Raw genomic sequence first — 21791 nt, 5'->3', positions numbered from 1 at the left:
ATGTTAACCTTGCTTCAAAAAATAATCTTTCGAATGAATGGGGAATAGATTTTTAGTATTATAGTTGGCATAATGTCATCATTGTTTACAATGTGTTAGAGTTAAAGAAATGAGACAAATTAATATTTCAGAAGCAAATTCAATATTTAAATGATGTTATTTTAAAATGGCAGATGATATGAATGTTCTTTTTATACGAGGAAATGGAAACGTATGTATGGTAATGGAAACGTAATGGTTTTAACATTATTTTAGTACAAGATTTTAGCATAATAGTAATTAACAGTATCCACTACCTTTTAGTCAATTTTTGAAAAATGACATATATGATAATTTGCAATAGTTTGATAATAAAATACTTGTATCAATATTAATAACGTATAATTTGCTATCTCAAAAGGATACAGACACAGCCAATGATAATGTTTGGGATGAGAGTGCATTAATAGAAGCATATGATAAAGCAATAAATTTAGCAAAAGAAGAAGTTATCAAGCGAATGGGAATGGATGTTGGAAATTCTCAACCGAAAGAAAACCTACAAAATCTTAAGCAGCCTAAACACGCAAGTAAATTACACAAGGTTGTGATTTTGATAGAATATTACAAATTTGATACAGAATATTATTAAATATATTGATTAAGAAGCAAATTATTTTATTTTGCTATTTACTTATATTTATTTGTATACACATCTTTTCTCTATAGAAATGGATCATAGGAGCACCTTATCGTGCAATATACTCAGAGGATGGAGAAATTTATGAAGCTATAATATCAAAAATTTACGAAAACAATGGCACGTGTGTTGTAAAATTTGTAGGTAATACCTTTAGCATGATGGTTATGTCAATTAAGAAATGTACTAAAAATACATATATATATGAAGTAAAGGCTTTCGCATAGTCTATCACAGTGTCATTCAGCAGGTCCTTAACTGGGCAGGAGTACCTGTCAATGTCTATGGGGAGACCCGTGGGATATAGGGTCATGAACCATAAACATGCATGTTACTTATTGTTCATTATTAGCTGCTTGGAATATAATTCTCCTCATTAGACGAGTGATTATTACTACATATATCAAGGCAAACATTTATACATATACATTTATGCACGGGAAATTCTAATACATTGCCTGTAAGGACAGTAACTGAATGGCACTCAGTAATTCTATTAAATGACAAAAATTTCTTTTACTTTGTGTTTAGGCTATGGTAATACAGAGAAAGTCGAGTTGAGTTCTCTTTTAGAATCAGAAGGTTTGCAAAGTCAAATAGCACAACAAAAGAAAGCTTTGCAAGAGAAATTCAATGAAGAGAACGATAAGACTTGTGAGACTAATTTTTCTACAAATGTAAATTCGAAAAAATATAATGTAGAAAAAATGGATTGTGACTCTGAAGAAGCAAATGCGTATAAACATCACTTCATACCGGGACCATCTTTCAATTCGATGACTGATATAATGCCACCTGCACCTCCTTTACCACCACAATTAATGGCCAAGTAAGTACAATTTAAAAATTCTAATGGAATGCTGAATACTTCTAATATTAATAAGTAATTTGGAATAAGTTTAATATTTTATTTGGAAAAAAAATACGAAATTTTAATAAAATGTACTAGATTACCAGATAATGATACAGACGCACTTTCAAGTATGTTGATGTCATGGTATATTAGTGGTTATATGGTATATTACACAGGTAATTATTTCATATAAGTATTTTATTGTATATTAAATTTTCAATGGACTATGTTATTTCTTTTGTAGGTTATTATCATGGTTTGAAACAAGCAAGAAACAATCAAGAGAACAGGAAGAACTGTTGATTATATCAATTTTTTCAATAACAATATAACAATAATATAAGATATAATAAAATATAAAACTCATTGTATTTATTTACTTCAATTATTTGAAATAAAGAACAGCTTTATTTTCATATAAGACTTTAAGACTTTTTAAAAAATAATTACTAAGATAAGAAAACATAAAAAACATATTTTTGATAAAATACACTCACATATATATGTCGGGTTATCATTAGCATTTAAGGCGCGTAATGATCCTTCGTTTGAATTAGCCATTGTTTTACGAAACAGAGAATATATTTACGCGAATAAACAAGATTTTACAAAATATTATGAATAATGAGTTTAATAAATAATAAGATTAACAAACGATAAGTTTAACTAATAATTAGATTAAAGATTAATAAGTTTAACGAACAATAAGAGGAACGAATAATATGTCTTACGAATAATGAATTTAACGTATAATGAGATTAACGATTGATAGGTTTCACGAATAATGAATTTAATTAACGCTATTAACAATGTTCCAGGGTTCAAACGAATCCACGGTCAACGGGATAACTCTTTACTATGTGTAGAATAATTTTAAACACAAAATACAATTGCTGAGACACTCGGTAAATTGCTCGATGTATCACTTTCCAAGGCGATCACACGAATGAATATCTGATGAAAATCTTTTTCGCTATACGACTGCATTTGTTTGTTATATGCTCGCTGGAAACATCGAGAAGGTTCCAATCGTTGTTGCTAGGCAATTTCTGTCAAAAGTTTGTTGTATACTCTTTGGAAACATCGAGAAAGATTCAAACGCCGTTACTAGGCAGTTTCTGTCTGGAGATTGATTCCTAATACAACGTGTGTCCCATTATATCGACATCTCTAAAGTACAATTCTATGTGATTTCTAGGGAGAACAATACAACCGATCCACACCTTCGTCAGGCAAAACGTTTATCCCGTGACCGTGGCTACGTTCGGCGACCAGTTGTCACCTCGAACCCACTTTTGCTTTCACAAATGTCAAACAATTACAAATGACAATTGCTTAATTACAGTTATGATAAAATCTAGGCTAAAGCATTAGAAGGCTTCCTCAAAATTGCAAAGGGAAGGCTCCGGTTTTCCTTTCATCTCCGACATATATAATACAAGGATATAATACAACCGAATATTTTAAACTTAGCCTATAGCGCGTGCGCGCACACACACGCACACACATGACACACATGACACACATGCGCGCACACACATGCGCGCATACACACATGCACACACATGCGAATGATTTCTCGAACGATAATCCATTTATTTATATTTTTCAATATCTGTCCTTACGATTGCGTATTTATTTGTTCCACGTATCATATTTATCTATTTGCATAACTGTAGGTGACTTTTTTTAAACAATTTTGCTAATATTTCATAACTTTTTAATTCATATTTCAAAGTGGTAACAGGTGTTTCTTTCTTTTCAAGTCTCCTCCATATCGGGCTTATTTCTAGTAGCCACGCTTGCTTACAAAGCAATTTTATATCTGCACAAGAATATCTTTCAGTACATTTTACTATGTGGTTTACAATATCTGTATTTTCTAATAAGTGGTTGCTAAGGTATAATTTGAATATACCAAGTCGAGCAACTTCATTGGGTAATGATACGTATATTTGCTTTTCGAGACGCCTGAGTAAAGCTGCATCAATGCCCCTAATAACATATTTACAATAAATATTATCGTTCTATTATACTAATAATAATGAAGGAATACTTCAAACAACACAATAACATATTTGGAATTTGGAGAAATATTACGATATTTTCTACTTAGAAAACATTGAAATAACGTGATATACGTACCAAGGGGAATTAGTTGTAGCCAGAAGAACTACATTAGAATTCTCATTAGACACTAATCCATCCAATCTAGAAAGAAGTTCTGATCTGAATCTCTTTGCAGGTTCAGACAATATACAGTCTCCTTTATTTGTGGCGATCCAGTCAATCTCGTCGATAAAAATAATTGTAGGCGAATGACTATAGGCAAGTTCAAATAAAACCTGTTCAGTTTAACAAATGTATTATTCATTAAATATTATATTCGAAATTCCTTAAATTCATTGCCTCATCACGAATATGATATCATTTCGTTTTCCAAACAACTATTCTATTTATATGTAAATGACGAAAAATAAAATCAAATCTTTTTATACCTAGAATCTCTCCTTCATAGACAAAGGAACAAAGAAACTTACATAGACAAAGCAACTTACACGTATATACTTCTCGGAATCGCCTCTCCATTTGCTGACCAATGAGCTGGCAGTTATGTTAAAAAAAGGTGCAATGGCATTCTGTCGCGACTGCCTTCGCTAACTTCGTTTTCCCTGTTTTGTATATTTCTTGTAAACACGTACAGAAATGAAAAGAATACGAGTATCTTACCTGTACCAGGTGGGCCGTACAGCAAAATACCTTTCCAGGGGGAAAACGGGCTATCAAAAAAGATATGATACTTAAGGGGATACACAACGGCCTCCTTAACAGCGGTTTTACATTCCTCTAGGCCTATAACGTCATCCCAATGTACATTTAATTTGTTTACTATGATCTCCTGTGAAGATACAAAGATAAAATGGCGTCTTCTCTATATTAAGTAAGTGTTACGTAATTTGATATTTGAAGCGTTACTGAAATCATGTCATCGTCGATATACGTTGGACGGTTTATCGACGGGAATTTTATCGTTTAAAAGGTTTACGATACGTATATTAATCGAAAATAACTTACGCATGAGATGTCCTCAGCAATCTTTCGTAATTCCGGATTATCTGAATAAAGCTTTTCAATGCATTTCAATATCTTCGATTGCATGGATTGTTCCATTGGGACGTTAAATAGCTCTTCTGATGAACGTCCATCACTCTCATTGGGGAATATTGACGTCACTGTCATTGCGAGATTAATATGATTCGTATTGTCATCAGTTATCTTCTGCTGTAGATTCGTCTCTTTCACAGGCTCACTTCTCGCTTGTTTACTAATAGATTTGGCTTTTGTCTCAATACTTCTACAAACACTGGATCATATTGTAATACGATACGTTGAATACGATACGTTGAATACGTTGAATACCGTTTAATATCGTTAAATAATTTAAATTCTTCCGTTTTGCTTGCATTTGTCACTTCCCTTGTCATTTCCCTTCCAGTTATTTTCTTACACAATATGGGATATTTTTGAAATTTCATCTTGTAATGATTTTCATACTCTGCAACGATAATTTCCAAATCGATGTTGTCGCAGACCCGATGTTCGGGAGATAGACGAGCTTCCCGGAATAATACATCGCTAATGTCTATATACCTAAAGAAATGTAGTTTTTAATTAATTATAGTTTTTAACCGATTAAAAATATTTTTCGCAATGACTGAACACTATAAGATAACCATCAAACAACTGTTTTATCTCTAGGTAATACAGGCAAAAGAATGTATTTACTATATAAATCCTCGAAGATAATTTCTTGTCTTCTGCTCTTTAATTTCCAATTTTTAGATGGATAAGAATAATTTGAATTTATATTTCATATATTTGTTTATAACTAGTTAATCTACATTATCGATTGAGTTATTCTTAACTACTGAATTACCGATGTTGAATTTTCAAATTTGGTTTCGCCTTCTCTTTCCACGATGTCCACTGATTTCTATTTCGATTGGTCACTGACACTATTCAAGAGAATTGGAACTAGGAATATATTTTAATTATAATATACTCACCCATTGTGTTCCAAATAATCACATACAAGGTATAATATGTTCCGATGACGTTCCGAAATACGACTCTCCTCCTAATATAATTATTTTTTCATTACAATAATATAAGTTTTTTCATGTAATTTTTTGTTACATTTGCGAATTCAACGAGTTACACATGATTTTTCATGAAACACGAACGTTAAAAATATTTGATACAGCCTAATTATAAAAATTGTTAGAAGCAAAAGTCATAGATACTATGTGCGAGTATCGCATGAAACGAACAGCTATTAAGAGAACTGCAGCAATATTACAAATCAAATAACAAAACACACTCGTCTGTGACGTGGAAATTCTAAAATCTAAAATCTAGAATATTCCTTACCTTTTTTCGCAGATTATAAAATATCTTATTCATACTACCTTGCATCGATAAATCACCGTTCATAGTGACACTTTCAAATCGCCTATCGTTTCTCAATGGATACGAGAATTTCCGTTTATTACTTTAAAAACAACCCGTCCATTACGTTTCTCTTAAAAAATTCTTTCAACTCCGTTGAAAACCGAGCATCAAACAAGAGACAAACGATTTGTTGCCATGGAAATGTTTGGTTCACACATAAGCAACGCACAAATATAATGATAGAATAGCTGAGTGTGTGTACTGTATAGTAAGATGGATGCAACATGGAAATAGAAAGAGAACACCATGTATAGATACTTCCTGTCCTTGTTTAATCAGGCATGCACACTAGTGGACACTGACGCTGCTCGTATACCCCTGTTACATATTTCCTGTACAAGTGCGCGTCATTAGACAAGGACGGAACATCCTCTCTCTACTTCTCTATCGCGTTTTTAGTTCGCTCACGCGTCTGTATTTATATCTATTACATTTCCACCATAAGCAGCGGCCGTGCAGTGACTTACAAAAGTTCCGAACGGTTCCATCCTGGGCGGACGGTTAATTGCGTTCGGTACTTCGAGGCAGGAAGGTGAGTACAGAATCGCTCCTCTTAGTACTCTTATTAGAAGTGTTATCATCGAATATAAGTTTTTTCAATAAATTCTTATCGTTTTACAATCTTTCTAGAATACAATGACGTCAGCAATCGATCATTTTCGCGAATTTATTGTAAATTAATTGGGGGAATATCTGGAGTTCTTTATCGGTTTCGACTGTAAAATCAGCAACTATTCGAATTTTTCATTCATAATTGTGACGTTTTCGACTCTTCCGTTGCCAAGACCCTCTTGAGAGATTTTTGGCACGTTCCATCACCCTTGTTAAACGAGTGCACATTGGTGGATATATTGATTTTAAAAACCAATACGTGAACGAGGTTTATTATCTCACTGGGACAAAGAAATCCGTTTTATTCGCGAATTTTCCGTGTTTCTTCTTAATTTTCGTGAGTGTCTGGCGCGGAGCATTATTTGAATGAACTTTTCATCGTTCAGATTATATTTCGTTTAAAAAGATTGAAATTGATGTCGAGAAGAAATGAAACAAGGTGCTCGGGCATTCCATCGTTTCCCGGGGAAAGAGAAATATGAAAAAAACAGTCGTTCTTCCTTCTGCCATTTTCGTCCATTACCAAAATGGTATGACCCAAATGTCCCGGGTCATGAATCAATCAAGCGAATTTTGAATAATTTTTGAATAATATCCAGTTAATAATTTGTGAAACAAATTAATTTCATTTTATCGTTGGAAACAAATTAGTTGGATTTTTCTTTCTTTAGCAGTTTTCGCCGGAGTTGACCTGACGTGCTACTTCAGTTTCCATCTTCGCTTCTCGAAACTTCCAACGTCCTTGGTGTTGGAGTCTCCTTGCCCAGGTGAGTACATAGCTTCTAGATACTCGTCGCTGTTCATCCTTACGAGCCTCTCGAGCTTTAGTTGTCAATTGTTATCGTTAAAGGAAGAGAAGCTCGCGACAGATGTTATCGAACAAATCGTTTGTTCTCGAAAAGTTCGAACTTGTTCGTTGCGTTTGAATATATATGGACGGACTCCATTTTTCATGACATCTTCATGATTTGTCATGTCGTGAGTATAGCTTCTGACTACCATATGTTTGTGATTTATGTGAAATTTGACCACTATACCGTGATAGAAAAATATTTCCAATGAATTATAAATATTTTACATTGTGAATTATAAATATTTGTTACAAATTATATCGTACTTGAGGTGAAAATGAACCATATATCTGCTTATGGAATACGAGGTAGTAAATCATTCGAAACATAATAACGATTAATTAAGCACATATACAATAACGTTTACGAATGAATATTGCGAATTATTGTATGGCTTTAATGCGGTATTTAATGTTTTGATTGCGGTCTTTGAAATGGTATCATAGGTGCTGATATAATATCGCGCGAAAAAGGAAAGACCAGTGGTTAATATTGCAGGTGCACCAGTGCGTTGCGCTCGTCGGGGGTGGTTTTGACGCCGGTGCCGAGGAGAGACGCAGAACGTGTTGGATCGACCCGCGAACGTAGCCCGTGCTCATACTGCGACAGAGTTCGTTTCAGTTAGGCTCAGTCGCTGTTTGTCCGTCGACAGCGTATAGTCGCGTCGGCCTACGATTCCTTTTTTCTTCTTGTTTCTTGCGAACTCTCTCGCAACAGCCGTTCTATACGTACGCCGCCAGTATATCGCGTGATCATCGTTCCCGTTGCTTCCCTTACCCTCTCACGTCCCTCGAAGAAGACCTCCCTTGGTTTTTTCCTTGTTTGGAGGGAATTCATCGCTCGGACACATGGACTGCGAAGCACGAGGGTTGATCGAGGCATCAGCGTGATGTACTTTTCAGGTTTCATATTTTCTCTATGATACTTTCTAAGGAGAATTTGGAAGATATACATTTTTAGGAAATAAAGGTTTTTATGGAGTCATCGATAGGTTAGAATTTAATTAACTCTCTTATAACAGGTATTCCAATTTTTTAATATATAAATTTAGTTTCCTCTATGGTGTTAGAGAACATAACGCGGGCATTTTATGATATAACGAATATATTCGTATATATTTTAGTTTATTCATTCGTCAAATTTCCCTAGTAGGCCGGCCTGCAGCTCACATGCAGCACTTAGTAAAAATTTGTTTTGTTAGAGGTTGGCCATTCTTCTTGCTATAAAAATATCGTGAAGTCATATCATATGATAAAGCATCTTCTGAAAGCTAGATGCTCGATAACGAGCCTAATGATTCTCGGTAGTTTGTAATGAGGTGGTATAGTGATAGGTGCGTAAGGAACTACTCTTGGTGTTTTTAACGAATAACAGTTTATTAGAACTAATCAACAATCAGAGTTAACAATTAACGGTCAACAATAACATTTAACGGACAACAGGTAACAACTAACAAATAACGATAGACACCGAGATGTCGTTCGTCGCGTTGCTATCGAAAAGGGACCGAGGAGTTACACTTCTAATGACGCAAGCCAGACTGACTCTGCTTTTTGTTTTTCTTCGCGCAGACCTTCCCTTCGTAGCCCATCGATATCCCCACTCGCGTGCATTCATAAGATGTGTCGCCTGTGCTGGCACGAGTATGCTCTTCCGAGAATTCGGCGGAAAGAGTGTGAGGATATCGATGACAGATTGGGCACATCGGTGTTGCGCTTTGGTGGCGTCGCGCTTTGTATCTGGAGCCGTTGAAAAGTTGCGTGGCCTGTGCCGCCACAGTAATGTCAAGCTTTGAATTGGCGAGATCGCTCTGCTGTCAAAACGCCGTCCAGCGGCGACCACATTCTTTAACCACGTTCAAGGGGTATATCACGCTACAGAAACCATCAAAGGGTTTGCAAGTTAGTTGCCTTTTAGAAGTGGGGCAGTTGGTTGTTACATGTAATCCGTAGTTGCTGGCTGTTCTCCTTAGTCACCATACATCATAGAGACGACAGTTATAGTCGCCAGTTGTCCTTACTAATGGTTGCTTGTTGTCGCTAGTTAGTTCTCGTTATCGTTATGTATTCCATCAATCACGCGAAATTTAACGTATGGGAATTTATTCTTCTTTATTCTTTCTGTAGGGAGATTTTTTAAGACGAGGAAAATATAGAATATTTTAAGACGACGGTAAGGTTTGAATTTAAGTAACTGTTTTATGATACAACAAAGTGGAAAAACGATTTAATTTTATAAAGTTTAAGGTAATTTTTTAAAAAACTTCGAATTTAAAAGATTCAAATAGATATCTTAAACGTAATTAAACCCTCCATATCGTAAGAAATTAAATGAAACTGCGCAACAAAGTTAATACATTTAATGTATTATTTTAAACATTTATTTAAAAACATTTATTTAAAATTGAAGTGTAGGCGTTGACGCGCGCGCGCCATTCGAAGCATTTGTCACTTCGTTACATCTGCGGTAAAAGTTGTAACTACGAAGAAGCTTAACATATGGTGCGTCTCAAGACGACAGTAAAAAGTATTAAGAGATTTTTCGAGATTTTTTCTTTTAAGTTTCCAAGTACTTTTTCTATTTAACTTCTTTTTTTTGCATTTTCTAACAATATTCGATAAATAGAGACGAAATATGACAGTTCTTAGTTCGGGGATTTATTGGTTCGAAAGTTACTATATATATATATATATATATATATATATATGTCGGATCAGGATTCGAATTTTGGGCGCGCGACGACTCTTCATGTGGACTAGCCATCGTTTCACAAAGCCGAGATTTTATTTACACGTATATACAGGTCTATCACTAAGCTTAACAAATAATAAGTACAACTAATAATAAGTCTAACAAACACTAAGCCTAATGAATAATACGATCTACGAATAATTAAATTAAATAATACTATTAGCAATGTTTGAGTTCAAACGAATCCACGGTCACCGGGATAACTCCTTACTAAGCGAAACTAACTTAGACGCAAATGCGATCCTCGAAAACGCTCGATGTATCACTCTCCAAGGCAATCGCAAGAATGCCAGCCTCGTGGAGATTTTTCTCCCTGTACGATTGCATTTTGTTTTCTATACTCGTTTGGAAGCATCGAGAAGGTTCCAAACGCCGTTGCTAGGCACACTCGTTGGAAGCATCGAGAAAGTTCCAAACGCCGTTGCTAGGCAGTTTCCGCCTGGAGTTTTGATTACTAAATACAATGTATGTCCCATTGCATCGGCACCTCCGAGGCAACATCACACGTGGCTCGGCCCGCTCTCGAGGCCGCATGCCGCCACAACCACATTTCTCGGAAAACACATACAACCACTCCAGACCTCCGTTAGATAAAACATCCATCCCGTGACCGTGGCTACGTTCAGCGACCGATTGTCACCTCGAACCCAATCTCGCTTATTACAAATCTTAAACAATTACAACTATAATAAAATCTAGGCTAAGGTACTAGAGGATGTTCCCAAAATTTCCAAGGAAGGGCTTCGGCTTTCCTTTCATCTCCGACATATATATATATATATATATATATATATATATATATATATATATAATAATTCTATATTGAAGAAAATATGAAATTAACATGATATATACATTACTACATATGTAATTTCGACCAATTGCGGGGAGACGTAATCGCGAGGAGAGACGTCAACGGGGGTCGTAAATCCCCGTTACGACTGTAGCAGTCGACACCACGAATTGATCGATCCCCTGATTTCCGTTGAGATAATAAGGGGTGATTGAGTTTGTATAACCCTGTGATTCACAGAGTTATAAATTATATATGTCCAACACTTAGACTACACTGATGCCGAAATAAATAGTTAACAACCTGTCGCACGACGATGCGATAGATATGTGCGCTAGAGCAGGGCTCTTATACTGGAAATTAGTGTATTAATGGACTTAGCACTATGATGTATTTAGGAGAGAAGATGTATGTTCGACCACACCGAGAACCGACAAAGATTTGCGGGAAGTATGCGACTCTCGCGCTATGTGCAGACTGCCGCGTTAGGCGTTAGTTTTTAGACTGACTGTCGCTCTTTTTTTAATACGGAAGAAAAGTTCGGTGTGGGTGTGCCCCTGTGCCTAAAGAACGCGGATTCGTTGTTCCCAATTTCGTTAGGAAAAGTGAGGGTAACGAACCGAGGTGTCGATTGGTCATGACCTGCATTACTGCTCGAAGGGATGAGTAGGGAGTCTCCTACCATCGTGGCGGATAGATGACTGTGTGCGTAAGAAAACATAGCTTGTTTTATTACAGGGCTATTCGGATTTTCCTCATGGGTGCATACCCGCCTTCTCCGTGTTTTAAGTGCGACTAATAAACCCAAGGACCTCTCTAAAAAACCAGATGTGCGTCGAAAATACTTTTAGGCTGAAGAAATTCTTCAGGACAAACGGATTGACGACACATGGCGAAACAATACAGGAAAGTGAAAGTTATGGTGGGCCCTTAGGTTTATTGAGGGTCGAAGTGACGTTACGCAGGTCGGTTGTTGTCCGGTCGCGCGGGCTGGCGTGCAGATGTTTTAGGCGGCGTAACAACATAAGTTATATATAAAATATGTATATTATACCCTTGCCTACTGACTGATATGAATTTCTTTCGGTCTCGAATGCGTTAAAAGAGAGCGCAAAGAAGTCGAAATTACTTATTGTAATTAGTAAAACGACCTGAGAGGCAGACAGATACAAGAAAGAAGGAATATTATATTAGCGGCATTATCATGTTTTTGCTCTCTTTAAGTCTTTCATCGAGACAGACAATCTACAGGTATTAATCGACCAATTTCTCCAAGCTGATAACTTCGAATTGATGTTTATATATAAGAAGTGTTATGTGTTAATCTGTCTAAATGTTTAAAAGGTGTTATAAATTAAATGTTGTTAAACGATACGTAATTGCCTTTTGATCGTAAATTTTACTATCAAGGGGTCTTTTATGTATGCGTAATCATTGTGAATTATAACAATTTATGTGATCGATATTAAAGGTGTTTAAAAGCATGTGTGTTTTTCTATATTATTATTTTCCTATATTATTATCCTATATTATTATAGCATTCCTATATTATTATAATATCCAATTACATGTTGATACACAGGATATACAGATTATTATTTATAACGTTTTGGTTTTTTTAATTGAGTCATTCATTTAGTACAAATGATAAGAAATTAGTAATAATTCACAAAAAAAGAATATGGTAGTAGAAATATTATAAAAAAACATTTTCTGTTTTAGTGTAGAGTTACTCCTTCTTACAGACAGTGTCGTACAAATCTGTACGTCTCTGAGAAACTGTAGGTATCTGAGCCCTTACTTCCTCAACAACTTTTAGATCTGATAGAAAAAAAGAAACATACGAAGTAATAAGTAATGCTTACTAATAAATTCAACAAATACAGAGGAAGATGGCTAAATCGATAAATTAACGAGGCTAAAAATTAATTACATCATGGATCTCTCGCTTTTAATTTTAAGCTGTAAATTACAGATATCGGTGACTGCCATATTCTCTTGAGTTTCCAAATCGTAAAGAATCTTTCCCCATGGATTGGTCAACTGTGTATGTCCCCATGCGACGTAACTTGCTTAACGAACACGAGCCGGTGATATGCAGGCAACGTATAATTGATTATCATTCGCTCTGGAACGCTGAAGTAATGACCAGTGCAATGGTCCAGTGGTCATATTGAATGCCGCTGGATATATCAGCATTTGGCAACCTAACCCAGAGAAGCAGGAAATATGAAGCCACCGAATACCAATTAACTTCGTAGTTGCACGGTTCACATTCCATCATTTCTGAATATGCGAGGACAGTCCTCTTATTGTGCTTTTAATTCTTTTATTTGTTTCATTTTCAGCAAATATACTGGTTTTTTAAATTAAGCTTCTTTTTATACAGAGCTACAGATTATATTAATTTTATATAGAATATATTTAAGAAAGATATTTAATTTTTTGCTAGTTAAGTATTGATCGATTAAGTTACTGTATCTTTGTTCCGATAAATGCGTGCCATTTCCTCGAATCTAATATCATAGCAAATGCCAATACCTATTTTGCAGCCCTTCACATCGAACGTCGTTAGGGAGTTACCAGGACTGAGTGAATCACTCTCTCGAAAAGTAATCTTATTAGGAATGTCGATGTCGAATAGATGTACCTAATAACATAAAAATGTGGTCGCTAATTCTATTGCTGCAACTTTTGTAATTTAATATCAAAGTTACCAACTCCTAAACTTTAATTATTTTTTATTTAATAACTGACAGCGTTTTTATCACTTTCTTTTATTAAAAAATCTTATCATTTAATAATGTTTAAAAAGGAGAAAAAATAAGTATTTTCGTATGTGAAAAATTTATACAACAACAAACACATTACAACAAAAATGGGCGTTTCCCGTATCATAACGTATTTTATAAACCGTAAATTATAGAATTGGTTATAGTATACGTATGTACATATGTATATTCCTAAATTATTCCTAGATAGAGTCACTTTCTTCACCCCAATATTTTCAAATTCAAAGCCATAAAGGAATATATTACTTACCTTTCGGTGTTTTGCTATCAAAGTTCCATCGGGACCCCAAATAGTACAGGTATTGTACAATTTATCGCCCTCTATTTCAGGCATCGTACCACCAACTACATAGATGTTGTTTTCTTTAGCTGCGTTCGATGAAGCAACGCTCGTTTCACCATCAGGAATACTCTCGGCGTATTTTGGAAAGTACTCTGCATTGCAATATTTCAATTAATGAAAAATAACTGTCTTTTGTTCCAACCATAAATTAAATTGAAATGTTTGTCAGTTTTTTATTTTCTAAATTATCAAAATAACTAAGTTTTATATTTCGACTTAATTAAATATGCAATTACTTAGCTAATAGTATATATAATAAATTGTTTCTACAGGTTCAAAATGAAAAATGAATATTTAGAAATATTTAATTACGACAATGCTATTTGTGTTAGCATCAGTGGCTTGTTACTCAACGACTTTGCTAGTACTTTTTGAAACATAAAGTTAGTTTTCAATTAACACTTATACTAGAGGCGGAATTATAAATGCAAAATAATTGATAATACTAATTTATGACTACCTAATTATTAGTATCTTAAAAAATATATTTATACAAAAATCACGATAATCATGAAAATGGGGAAATCCTATATTCTCGAATCAATTCACAATTTATTTTGTATATTAATTAGATTCCGCGCTCATCAGTACGTACTCACTGGCGACATCGAGAAAATGTATCGGCAATTCCTCGTACGACCAGAGGATCGGAAATATCAAAGGATATTATGGCGCAGCGCGAGTGGAGAAACAGAAACATATGAGCTTAACACCGTAATACTCTTATCATAGAAATAGAAGCAGTCCTCAATTCCCGCCCGCTAACTCCTATCTCCACCGATCCAAATGATCTCCTAGCCCTCACTCCCGGACATTTCCTCATTGGCGATTCATTAATGTGCTTACGTGATCGAGATTTCAGAGACATTCCATCGAACCGACTCTCCAAATGGCAGCATATCCAACAGCTTAAACAACATTTTTGGAACCGCTGGCATAAGGAGTATTTGAACGAGCTAACCAACCGCAATAAATGGAGCAAGGGTGGACACAGCATCCAAAAGGGCACAATCGTCATCCTCAGAGAGGACAACGTTCCCTCCATGCATTGGCCTCTGGGCCGAGTTATCAAGGTTCATCCAGGCGCCGATGGTGTCATCCGGACAGCTACAGTTCAGACGGCAAAGAGCATTTTGGATCGGGGCGTCAAAAGGCTTGTCCCACTGCCAATTCAACCCGATCTCGAGAAACCCGAACAACTAGCCACCGAGACGAAATAAGATGGGAACTTCAACCACACCTCGCTAGTTTGATCGGTACCCTCTCAACGGGGGGAGAATGTTACGCCATGCGGCTTACCATAGGTCATATTCTTAACTATCGATCGCGGCACTATAATGTCGCAGACGGATCGTCGCGTCTGCCCGGCAAACAAACATTATAGTGGCAAGCGCATGGTTCATTAAGCAGGGCGACTTCCAGAAACGTCGACTCGTGGCCCGTATTTTACCTCGCGTAAAAGAATGTGGCGTGATCCGAACGTAGTGGGGGTCGCCTTCCAGAAAACACGAAAAAAATCGAAAGGCGTTCAGAACTTTTCGAGAAGTCGAACCGTCAACACATGTGGTATGTCGCGCATTACTTATCAACCAAAACGCAGTTACATTTTTTTTGTTCCATTTATATCTTTCTAGTTAATAAGTTGTTGAAATAAACATTAATTTATTTGTGTTAATTCTGTGGAATTTCATTGAACTACCCTTATTATCATAATCGAAATAAGGGGATCGATCAGTTCGTGGCGTCGATTATTTAATCGTAACGGGAACTTACAACTCTCGTTGACGTGCTATCCCGCGATCGCGTCTCTCCGCGAACGGTCGAAACAAAATGATTCACTAAAAACTGTCCTGAATTCCTAAGAATTTATTTACCGCAAAACTGACAAAGTGTTTATTTAAAAAATGAGGTTGAAGGTAGTCCTTTTCTTTCATTTCATTCATTTTCATTTTCTTTCTTAAGTATGGCTAACACAATATCTAATCAATTAAAATTTTATATTTTCACGTGAAAAGTTTCTTTAGATAATTATTATCAACATGATGACTAACTCTTACGGATTAATACGTGTCTGTAGGGCAATCCGGTGGACTTGATCGGCTTTTTACTTCGAAAGTTGAGTAATCGGTGTCGCTTTCTTACGCATCTTTGAACTGTATAAATGTTTTAAAATTGTTTGATCCAGAATGTACCACACCGGACAATCAAGAAGGCAGGTGCCTTGACTACAGAAAATGTAAACCTCTGCAAGAAATATAGCAGATACAGTACCGTACAGCCACCGATTTTTATAGACGATCAGTGTGCAGATACCAGGGCAATGTTACGATCGTTTGCTGTCCGGACGATCCAAACAAAGAGAAGAGAGAAATTTTAATAAAAACTGTGTATAAGTATAAGGCTTGGCGACCACCATACTGTGGTTTTAGCAACGTCTCTCATACCAGAGTGGTCGATGGTAAACCAGCTGAACTTGGTACGTTTTATGTCTTTCTTTCCGATTAATAATAAGCCATTTACTGCAAAGAATGAACTTTAAAGGCATTAAACAGCACATCAATGTACATTTCAATTAGACTAAATAATAATGCTATGATTTTATCGGTACTAACTTTACTTATTAACTTGAATTATTTCTTTCTTTTACTTCATGTTAGGAAGAGTATCTTTTTGCTTGAAATAAAAAATTGATATAGGAGTAATAATATGGATAGAGATCAAAAACTGTTAGGGCAGAAATTACACGTTTGAACTTTATAGTTCGGTATAGTTCAAATAGAAATTATATAGAATTATTTAATAATTTGTATTCCACTGGAATAAAAATTTAATTTCTGTCTTCATCAAATCTCTATTTCAGAGTATTTGTACGTATGTACTTATCGTCTGCTGTATGATCGAATATCGAATAGGTAATAATCGTTGTTACTCATTATGTGAGAAAAAATTATGTATATTCACAACTATGACTATTGCATTTTAGGCGCTTGGCCATGGATCGCTGCATTAGGTTTTCGTAATCCCCGAAACCCAGACAAACCACTATGGAAGTGCGGAGGTTCCCTGATATCGGCTAGGCATGTTTTGACCGCAGCACATTGTGCACATATGGATGGAATAGAAAACATACACAATCATAATATTGCCATTCTTAGATTGGTGGAGGAGGTGCCATTTTCGAGTAAGTCCTCAAATATATATATATATATGCTATTGAGTATTACTGAAGTATCATATCCTGAAATTTCTTACTGTACACATATATTGTGTCATAAAGCGTGTACAATTCTTTCTCATACTTTTGGTCATTCGTTTCCTGCATTTTCATTTATTTTTTTATTTTTCAGGGTACGTATATCCCATTTGTACGAAAGAGCCCCTACGAAAGAGCAACTTCGTCGGCTATAACCCCCTTGTTGCTGGATGGGGAGCATTAAGATATAGTAAGTGATATCAATTTTATAATAAAATTAAACAGTTCCAGTCTTAAATATCTTTCTTATTTTCTTCGTAGGACGACCACGACGTAATGCATTAATGGAAGTACAAATGCCAGTGATTAAGAACGCCGAATGCAAAATAGCTTATTCCAAATTTCCTAATGCACCTGATATCACTGATGGTATAATATGCGCCGAACATGCTCAGGGTGGAGAGGATTCTTGTACGGTAATTAAGTTATAGAGTTACTACAAACTATACGGTATCTGAAGACACGTCAATTCGAATTAACATCAAATCGACGTCTTAAACATTAGAAATAATAGATAAACACAATTTAATAGTCTTGCCCACTTCTCACACCTCATTATGGTATTTAATCTAATTTCCTTCTAATCTTAGTTTTGCTCAAAATACATATAACATGTACATTATAAATTGGAGTATTTCAATACACAAATCAATAGAAGATTATTACTGTATATAAGTATAATTTCAATACAATTCGATCGATATATTTCAGTATCTTTGATTAAAAATTTAACGATCCTTTCAGGCTGACCGCGGCGGACCACTGCTGATACAACATGAATGAACCTCGTATTTAATAGGTATTGTGTCTTATGCTTATAAGTGCGACACAGCTGGGTATCCCAGCGTTTACACTAGGGTCACATCGTACCTTGACTTCATTCTCCAAGCGATGCAATAATATGATATTACTGTTCCATAAATATCATTGTGTAAAAAACGTAAAGTTGGATTTTCTTATTGTGGAGATAAGAAACAGCTCAAATTTACATTGTTTTGTACGTTACAAATTATAGGCTTAAAATGTACGAAATGTAACTTTGAAAGGACACTAATTTTTTACGCACGATAAACCTCCACGACTTAGGTATGTAAAGATGATAAACGTATATTAATTCTATTAATTTGGTAATAATAAACCAACTTTCTGAGAAGTTCTGTAAATTTCGTTTCTGTTGTATCAAGAGAATAATGGAATATTCCACTTAGATCGTATACTTCTTGTATGTACATACAAAATTTTCCGGCTAATCTAAAACACTTCATAAGATAGAGAGCTTCTGGAAATTCGGACACAGAGAGTACATGAAATACAAGATAAGTCTCGTGTCTTTCAAAATTATTTTTTATTCGCTAAAAACGTCCTGTGTACTCATGCAATCACATGCAACCTCGAAACTTCACTTATTTTTTATCACTTTCCAATTCAATACACTGTTTCTGCATTTTTGACTATATGTAAGAGAAATTTCCATTCAGCCAAAGGTGTACTTACAGATTATAGATTCCTATACGACTCTCGGTAAAAATTTATCCGCACTCCAGATAGTTAAAACTTCTGTCGACCGTATTGATCCATCTGCACTCTTCGTATGACGTCAATATCTGTTCAGTGCTGCTGCGTAGGTTTCATTGTGTTACGTCAATTCGTTTGTGACCGTTGCGCGAGTAATGGCGCTTTGCAATGGTGATTTGCAGGAAAACAGTGCAGGATGCTGTGATTCGTTTCTTGTGGTCGGAGGTTATGTTTGATGCCTATATTTATCAAAGATTTAATGCACATTATGGAGAAAGTGTTTTGTCACGAAGTGTGTTTGAATGGGCACAAAAGTTCAAAGAATATCGCACAAGTGTTACGAGAAAACAGCTGGACGCCCGTCCACATCCATGATGACAACATTGAACGTGCTCATGAACTTATGCTCTATGGAATAGACGAGTGACACTGGATAATGTGGCAAATCATTTGCAAATCAGCCACGGCTCTGCTTATGCAATAGTGCACGACAGATTTGGGTTTTAAAAAGTTTGTGCGAGATGGATGCCGAAAAAGCTGATGAAAAGGTGAAGACGACGATGCATTCGTGGTTCGCAGCTCAGCCCAAAACATTTTTTAATGAGAAAATACGAAGGTCTTTCAGCAAATGGACAAAGTGTATACAGAAATTGAGTGATTATGTCAAAAAATGATGTATGTCTTTTTTGACAATTGCTTAAAATAAATTCTACACCGACAGAGCGGGTAACTTTTTACTCACCCTCGTAAGACACTTAAATTTCCAATCTATTATGATGAATAAAAGAGCTTATACTATTAAATCTAATTGTATTTTGTTGCATGAGAGTACACGTGTATGTGATGTACATTACCTTTATATCCCCTTGAACGCTTCAATATTGCGCGTATATACTATATTTTGTACAGCTTCTATAAAATTTTGTATGTTTGTTTAGGCTGTTAATCTAGAGGCTGGAGTACAAGGAAGTGGCACAATGATGTGGGCTGATGACATTTATAATTATCAAGGAATCACCCCTACATTCGCTCAGGTATATATCGTTGACTATAATGTATTTAACATATATGATTGTTAGAATATTAATAATTAATTTTTAATTCTATCAGAATTTTAATGAAACTGTCCCTTGGGAAGGAAGAACTGATACCTTGATATCACGGTTTGTACATCCTATATGTACGACAAATTTTAGAACATTATATAACGAAGAACCAGATGGTCGTGGCCATGTGATGTGAATAAAAGGACTTGAATTTGATGATATTTTTATAATGTTAGATAACATAACTAAGTATCTTCACAGTAAGATAGGATGACATGGTTTACATGATCTTAATGTTGTTCACTTGAGTGATGATATTATAAGGAAAAGTGTAATATCACAGGTAGGATGATTCATAATTTAGAACTACTAACTCATGTATGTATTAAAAATTAAAGAAATATATTAAATTTTATAGGATATTTATGTTTACTAACCAGTAATTCAGAGATTGGTATTCATGGTTACTATAACGAGGCTGTAGAAACGCACCCTTTCTTCTTTGCAAATGGTCCTGTATTTATGTCTAAGCCGAAACTGGAACCTCTGAATAATTTAGATTTATTCTTGTCATTTTCTAAAATACTTATCTACAGTATACCATAAGGAATGATACCGTATCACACCTAATCAAGTGCCTTAAGAAACATCAACAGGATATCACAGTAATCCCTTATCGACTGATATGTAAGTAAAAGTTATGTGTCATTGTTATACACAGTTATGTGTTAGTGCTATACACAGTTATTTATCATTTTCTATTAATTCAGTTGTAGCCACTACAATATCTATGACACTGGTAGTAATTATAAGAACAATAATGATGTTCTATAAGAGGAAATGATGATTAGGAGCAAAAAGTTACAGGTAAGTCAAAGTATATGTTATTTGCCATTTGAAAAGAAAGTTACTAACTTAGAATTTTTTGATAAATAATAATTGTGCAAAATATATTGGATTTCAAATTTGTCAAAAATTGAAATTTAAGAAGCATTGTAATAATATAACATTAATATTTTGATTTTTCAGGAGATATCATGCGGTGGATGGATAATATGTAAAAAATATTAAGCAGTATATGAATTTTCATATTGCGTAGAGATAACAAAATGAATTTTAAAAAATGTCGACATGGTAATAAGAAATAGCATCATGACAAAGAATATATAACCACAGTTTCATTTTTTATAAATAAAAATTTGTTGTTCCAGATTTTGAAATATAGTGAAACGTTTAATTAGTATCTTAATATCTTCAAATAATTATTATTTTAGAATCAATTGTAATTGTATCATACGTACTTTTGAATTCGTGCAAGAACATATGTAATTTTGAAGTAGTTATTATTAGGAAATTGTTAGACGCGAACAGTATGCGAAAAGTTAGTATGCAGTGTAATAATTATCAATCAAAACACAAGAATTAAATTCTTGAGGAAAAAATTTCCGGAATTTCTTATTTACATGATTATAAAGAAATCCATAATAAAAAGGAGCTGCTTTCTAATACTTCTCTTCCTTATAATGCCTACGTTAATAATAACGAGGTTCGACTTTTTGTTTTTAGAGGGATACTGGAAAATTTGAAAGTACAGTACCATTGGGAAGAAAATCACGATATTGAAAACGATATTTGCAAGTAAATTTCCAAAAAATCTGTTTTCAAATTTTCGCTTTCTATTTCACATTAAAAGAAAGGGCTGCCTTCTTTTTCTGCAAGACAAAACAAACATTCTGAATCTCGTATCAATGAATGATGTCAATAAGTTATTTTTCTTTTCAGATTGAACAA

At 34.8% G+C, this 21791-nt stretch overlaps 3 protein-coding genes and 1 pseudogene across 12 annotated transcripts in view; 2 read left to right on the top strand and 2 right to left on the bottom strand.

Annotated features, from left to right (window-relative positions):
• The first annotated feature begins 56 nt into the window (after positions 1–56).
• On the top strand, positions 57–1883 carry LOC143304585 (survival motor neuron protein-like). Of its 2 annotated transcripts, none has more exons than XM_076627063.1 (6): positions 57–211; positions 401–583; positions 709–823; positions 1211–1508; positions 1629–1708; positions 1777–1883. In XM_076627063.1, exons 1-6 carry the CDS (start codon positions 167–169, stop codon positions 1833–1835), a joined length of 780 nt encoding a protein of 259 aa, XP_076483178.1. In that variant the 5' UTR covers positions 57–166; the 3' UTR covers positions 1836–1883. The 2 variants fall into 2 exon arrangements, with proteins under 2 accessions (XP_076483178.1, XP_076483176.1); XM_076627061.1 differs by having other exon boundaries at positions 59–220.
• Positions 1883–5743, bottom strand: LOC117163861 (katanin p60 ATPase-containing subunit A-like 2; annotated as a pseudogene).
• A 587-nt stretch (positions 5744–6330) lies between these two features.
• On the top strand, positions 6331–21506 carry LOC117163862 (venom serine protease Bi-VSP-like). Of its 9 annotated transcripts, XM_076627072.1 has the most exons (11): positions 6531–7423; positions 16372–16662; positions 17047–17098; positions 17170–17629; positions 17701–17855; positions 18184–18238; positions 19893–19988; positions 20065–20343; positions 20419–20687; positions 20771–20867; positions 21030–21506. In XM_076627072.1, exons 5-6 carry the CDS (start codon positions 17724–17726, stop codon positions 18220–18222), a joined length of 171 nt encoding a protein of 56 aa, XP_076483187.1. In that variant the 5' UTR covers positions 6531–7423; positions 16372–16662; positions 17047–17098; positions 17170–17629; positions 17701–17723; the 3' UTR covers positions 18223–18238; positions 19893–19988; positions 20065–20343; positions 20419–20687; positions 20771–20867; positions 21030–21506. The 9 variants fall into 9 exon arrangements, with proteins under 9 accessions (XP_076483181.1, XP_076483182.1, XP_076483187.1 ...); XM_076627066.1 differs by having other exon boundaries at positions 6331–6576; positions 7331–7423; positions 17170–18238; XM_076627067.1 differs by having other exon boundaries at positions 6331–6576; positions 7328–7423; positions 17170–18238.
• The window catches only part of LOC143304586 (omega-amidase NIT2-like), a 62888-nt gene continuing 53634 nt past the window's right edge, over positions 12538–21791 (bottom strand). The window contains exon 3 of the mRNA XM_076627074.1: positions 12538–13701. Within this exon, the coding sequence (XP_076483189.1) occupies positions 13519–13701 (183 nt within the window). The 3' untranslated portion in view covers positions 12538–13518. The remainder of the gene's footprint in view (positions 13702–21791) is intronic.

Source organism: Bombus vancouverensis, unplaced genomic scaffold, assembly GCF_051014615.1.
Source record: "Bombus vancouverensis nearcticus unplaced genomic scaffold, iyBomVanc1_principal scaffold0041, whole genome shotgun sequence".
Taxonomy (NCBI): Eukaryota; Metazoa; Arthropoda; class Insecta; order Hymenoptera; family Apidae; genus Bombus; species Bombus vancouverensis.
This window is presented reverse-complemented; position numbering and strand designations above follow the sequence as displayed.

Excerpts from the sequence above, each read along its gene's own strand:
- LOC143304585 (XM_076627061.1), top strand. The coding sequence starts at position 167 with ATGGCAGATGATATGAATGTTCTTTTTATACGAGGAAATGGAAACGTA. Across the intron at positions 584-708 it reads ACGCAAGTAAATTACACAAG|AAATGGATCATAGGAGCACC; the intron begins GTTGTGATTTTG and ends TTTTCTCTATAG. Across the intron at positions 1,509-1,628 it reads CCACCACAATTAATGGCCAA|ATTACCAGATAATGATACAG; the intron begins GTAAGTACAATT and ends AAAATGTACTAG.
- LOC117163862 (XM_076627066.1), top strand. The coding sequence starts at position 16,642 with ATGGTAAACCAGCTGAACTTG. Across the intron at positions 16,663-17,046 it reads TGGTAAACCAGCTGAACTTG|AGTATTTGTACGTATGTACT; the intron begins GTACGTTTTATG and ends TCTCTATTTCAG. Across the intron at positions 17,099-17,169 it reads TATGATCGAATATCGAATAG|GCGCTTGGCCATGGATCGCT; the intron begins GTAATAATCGTT and ends ATTGCATTTTAG.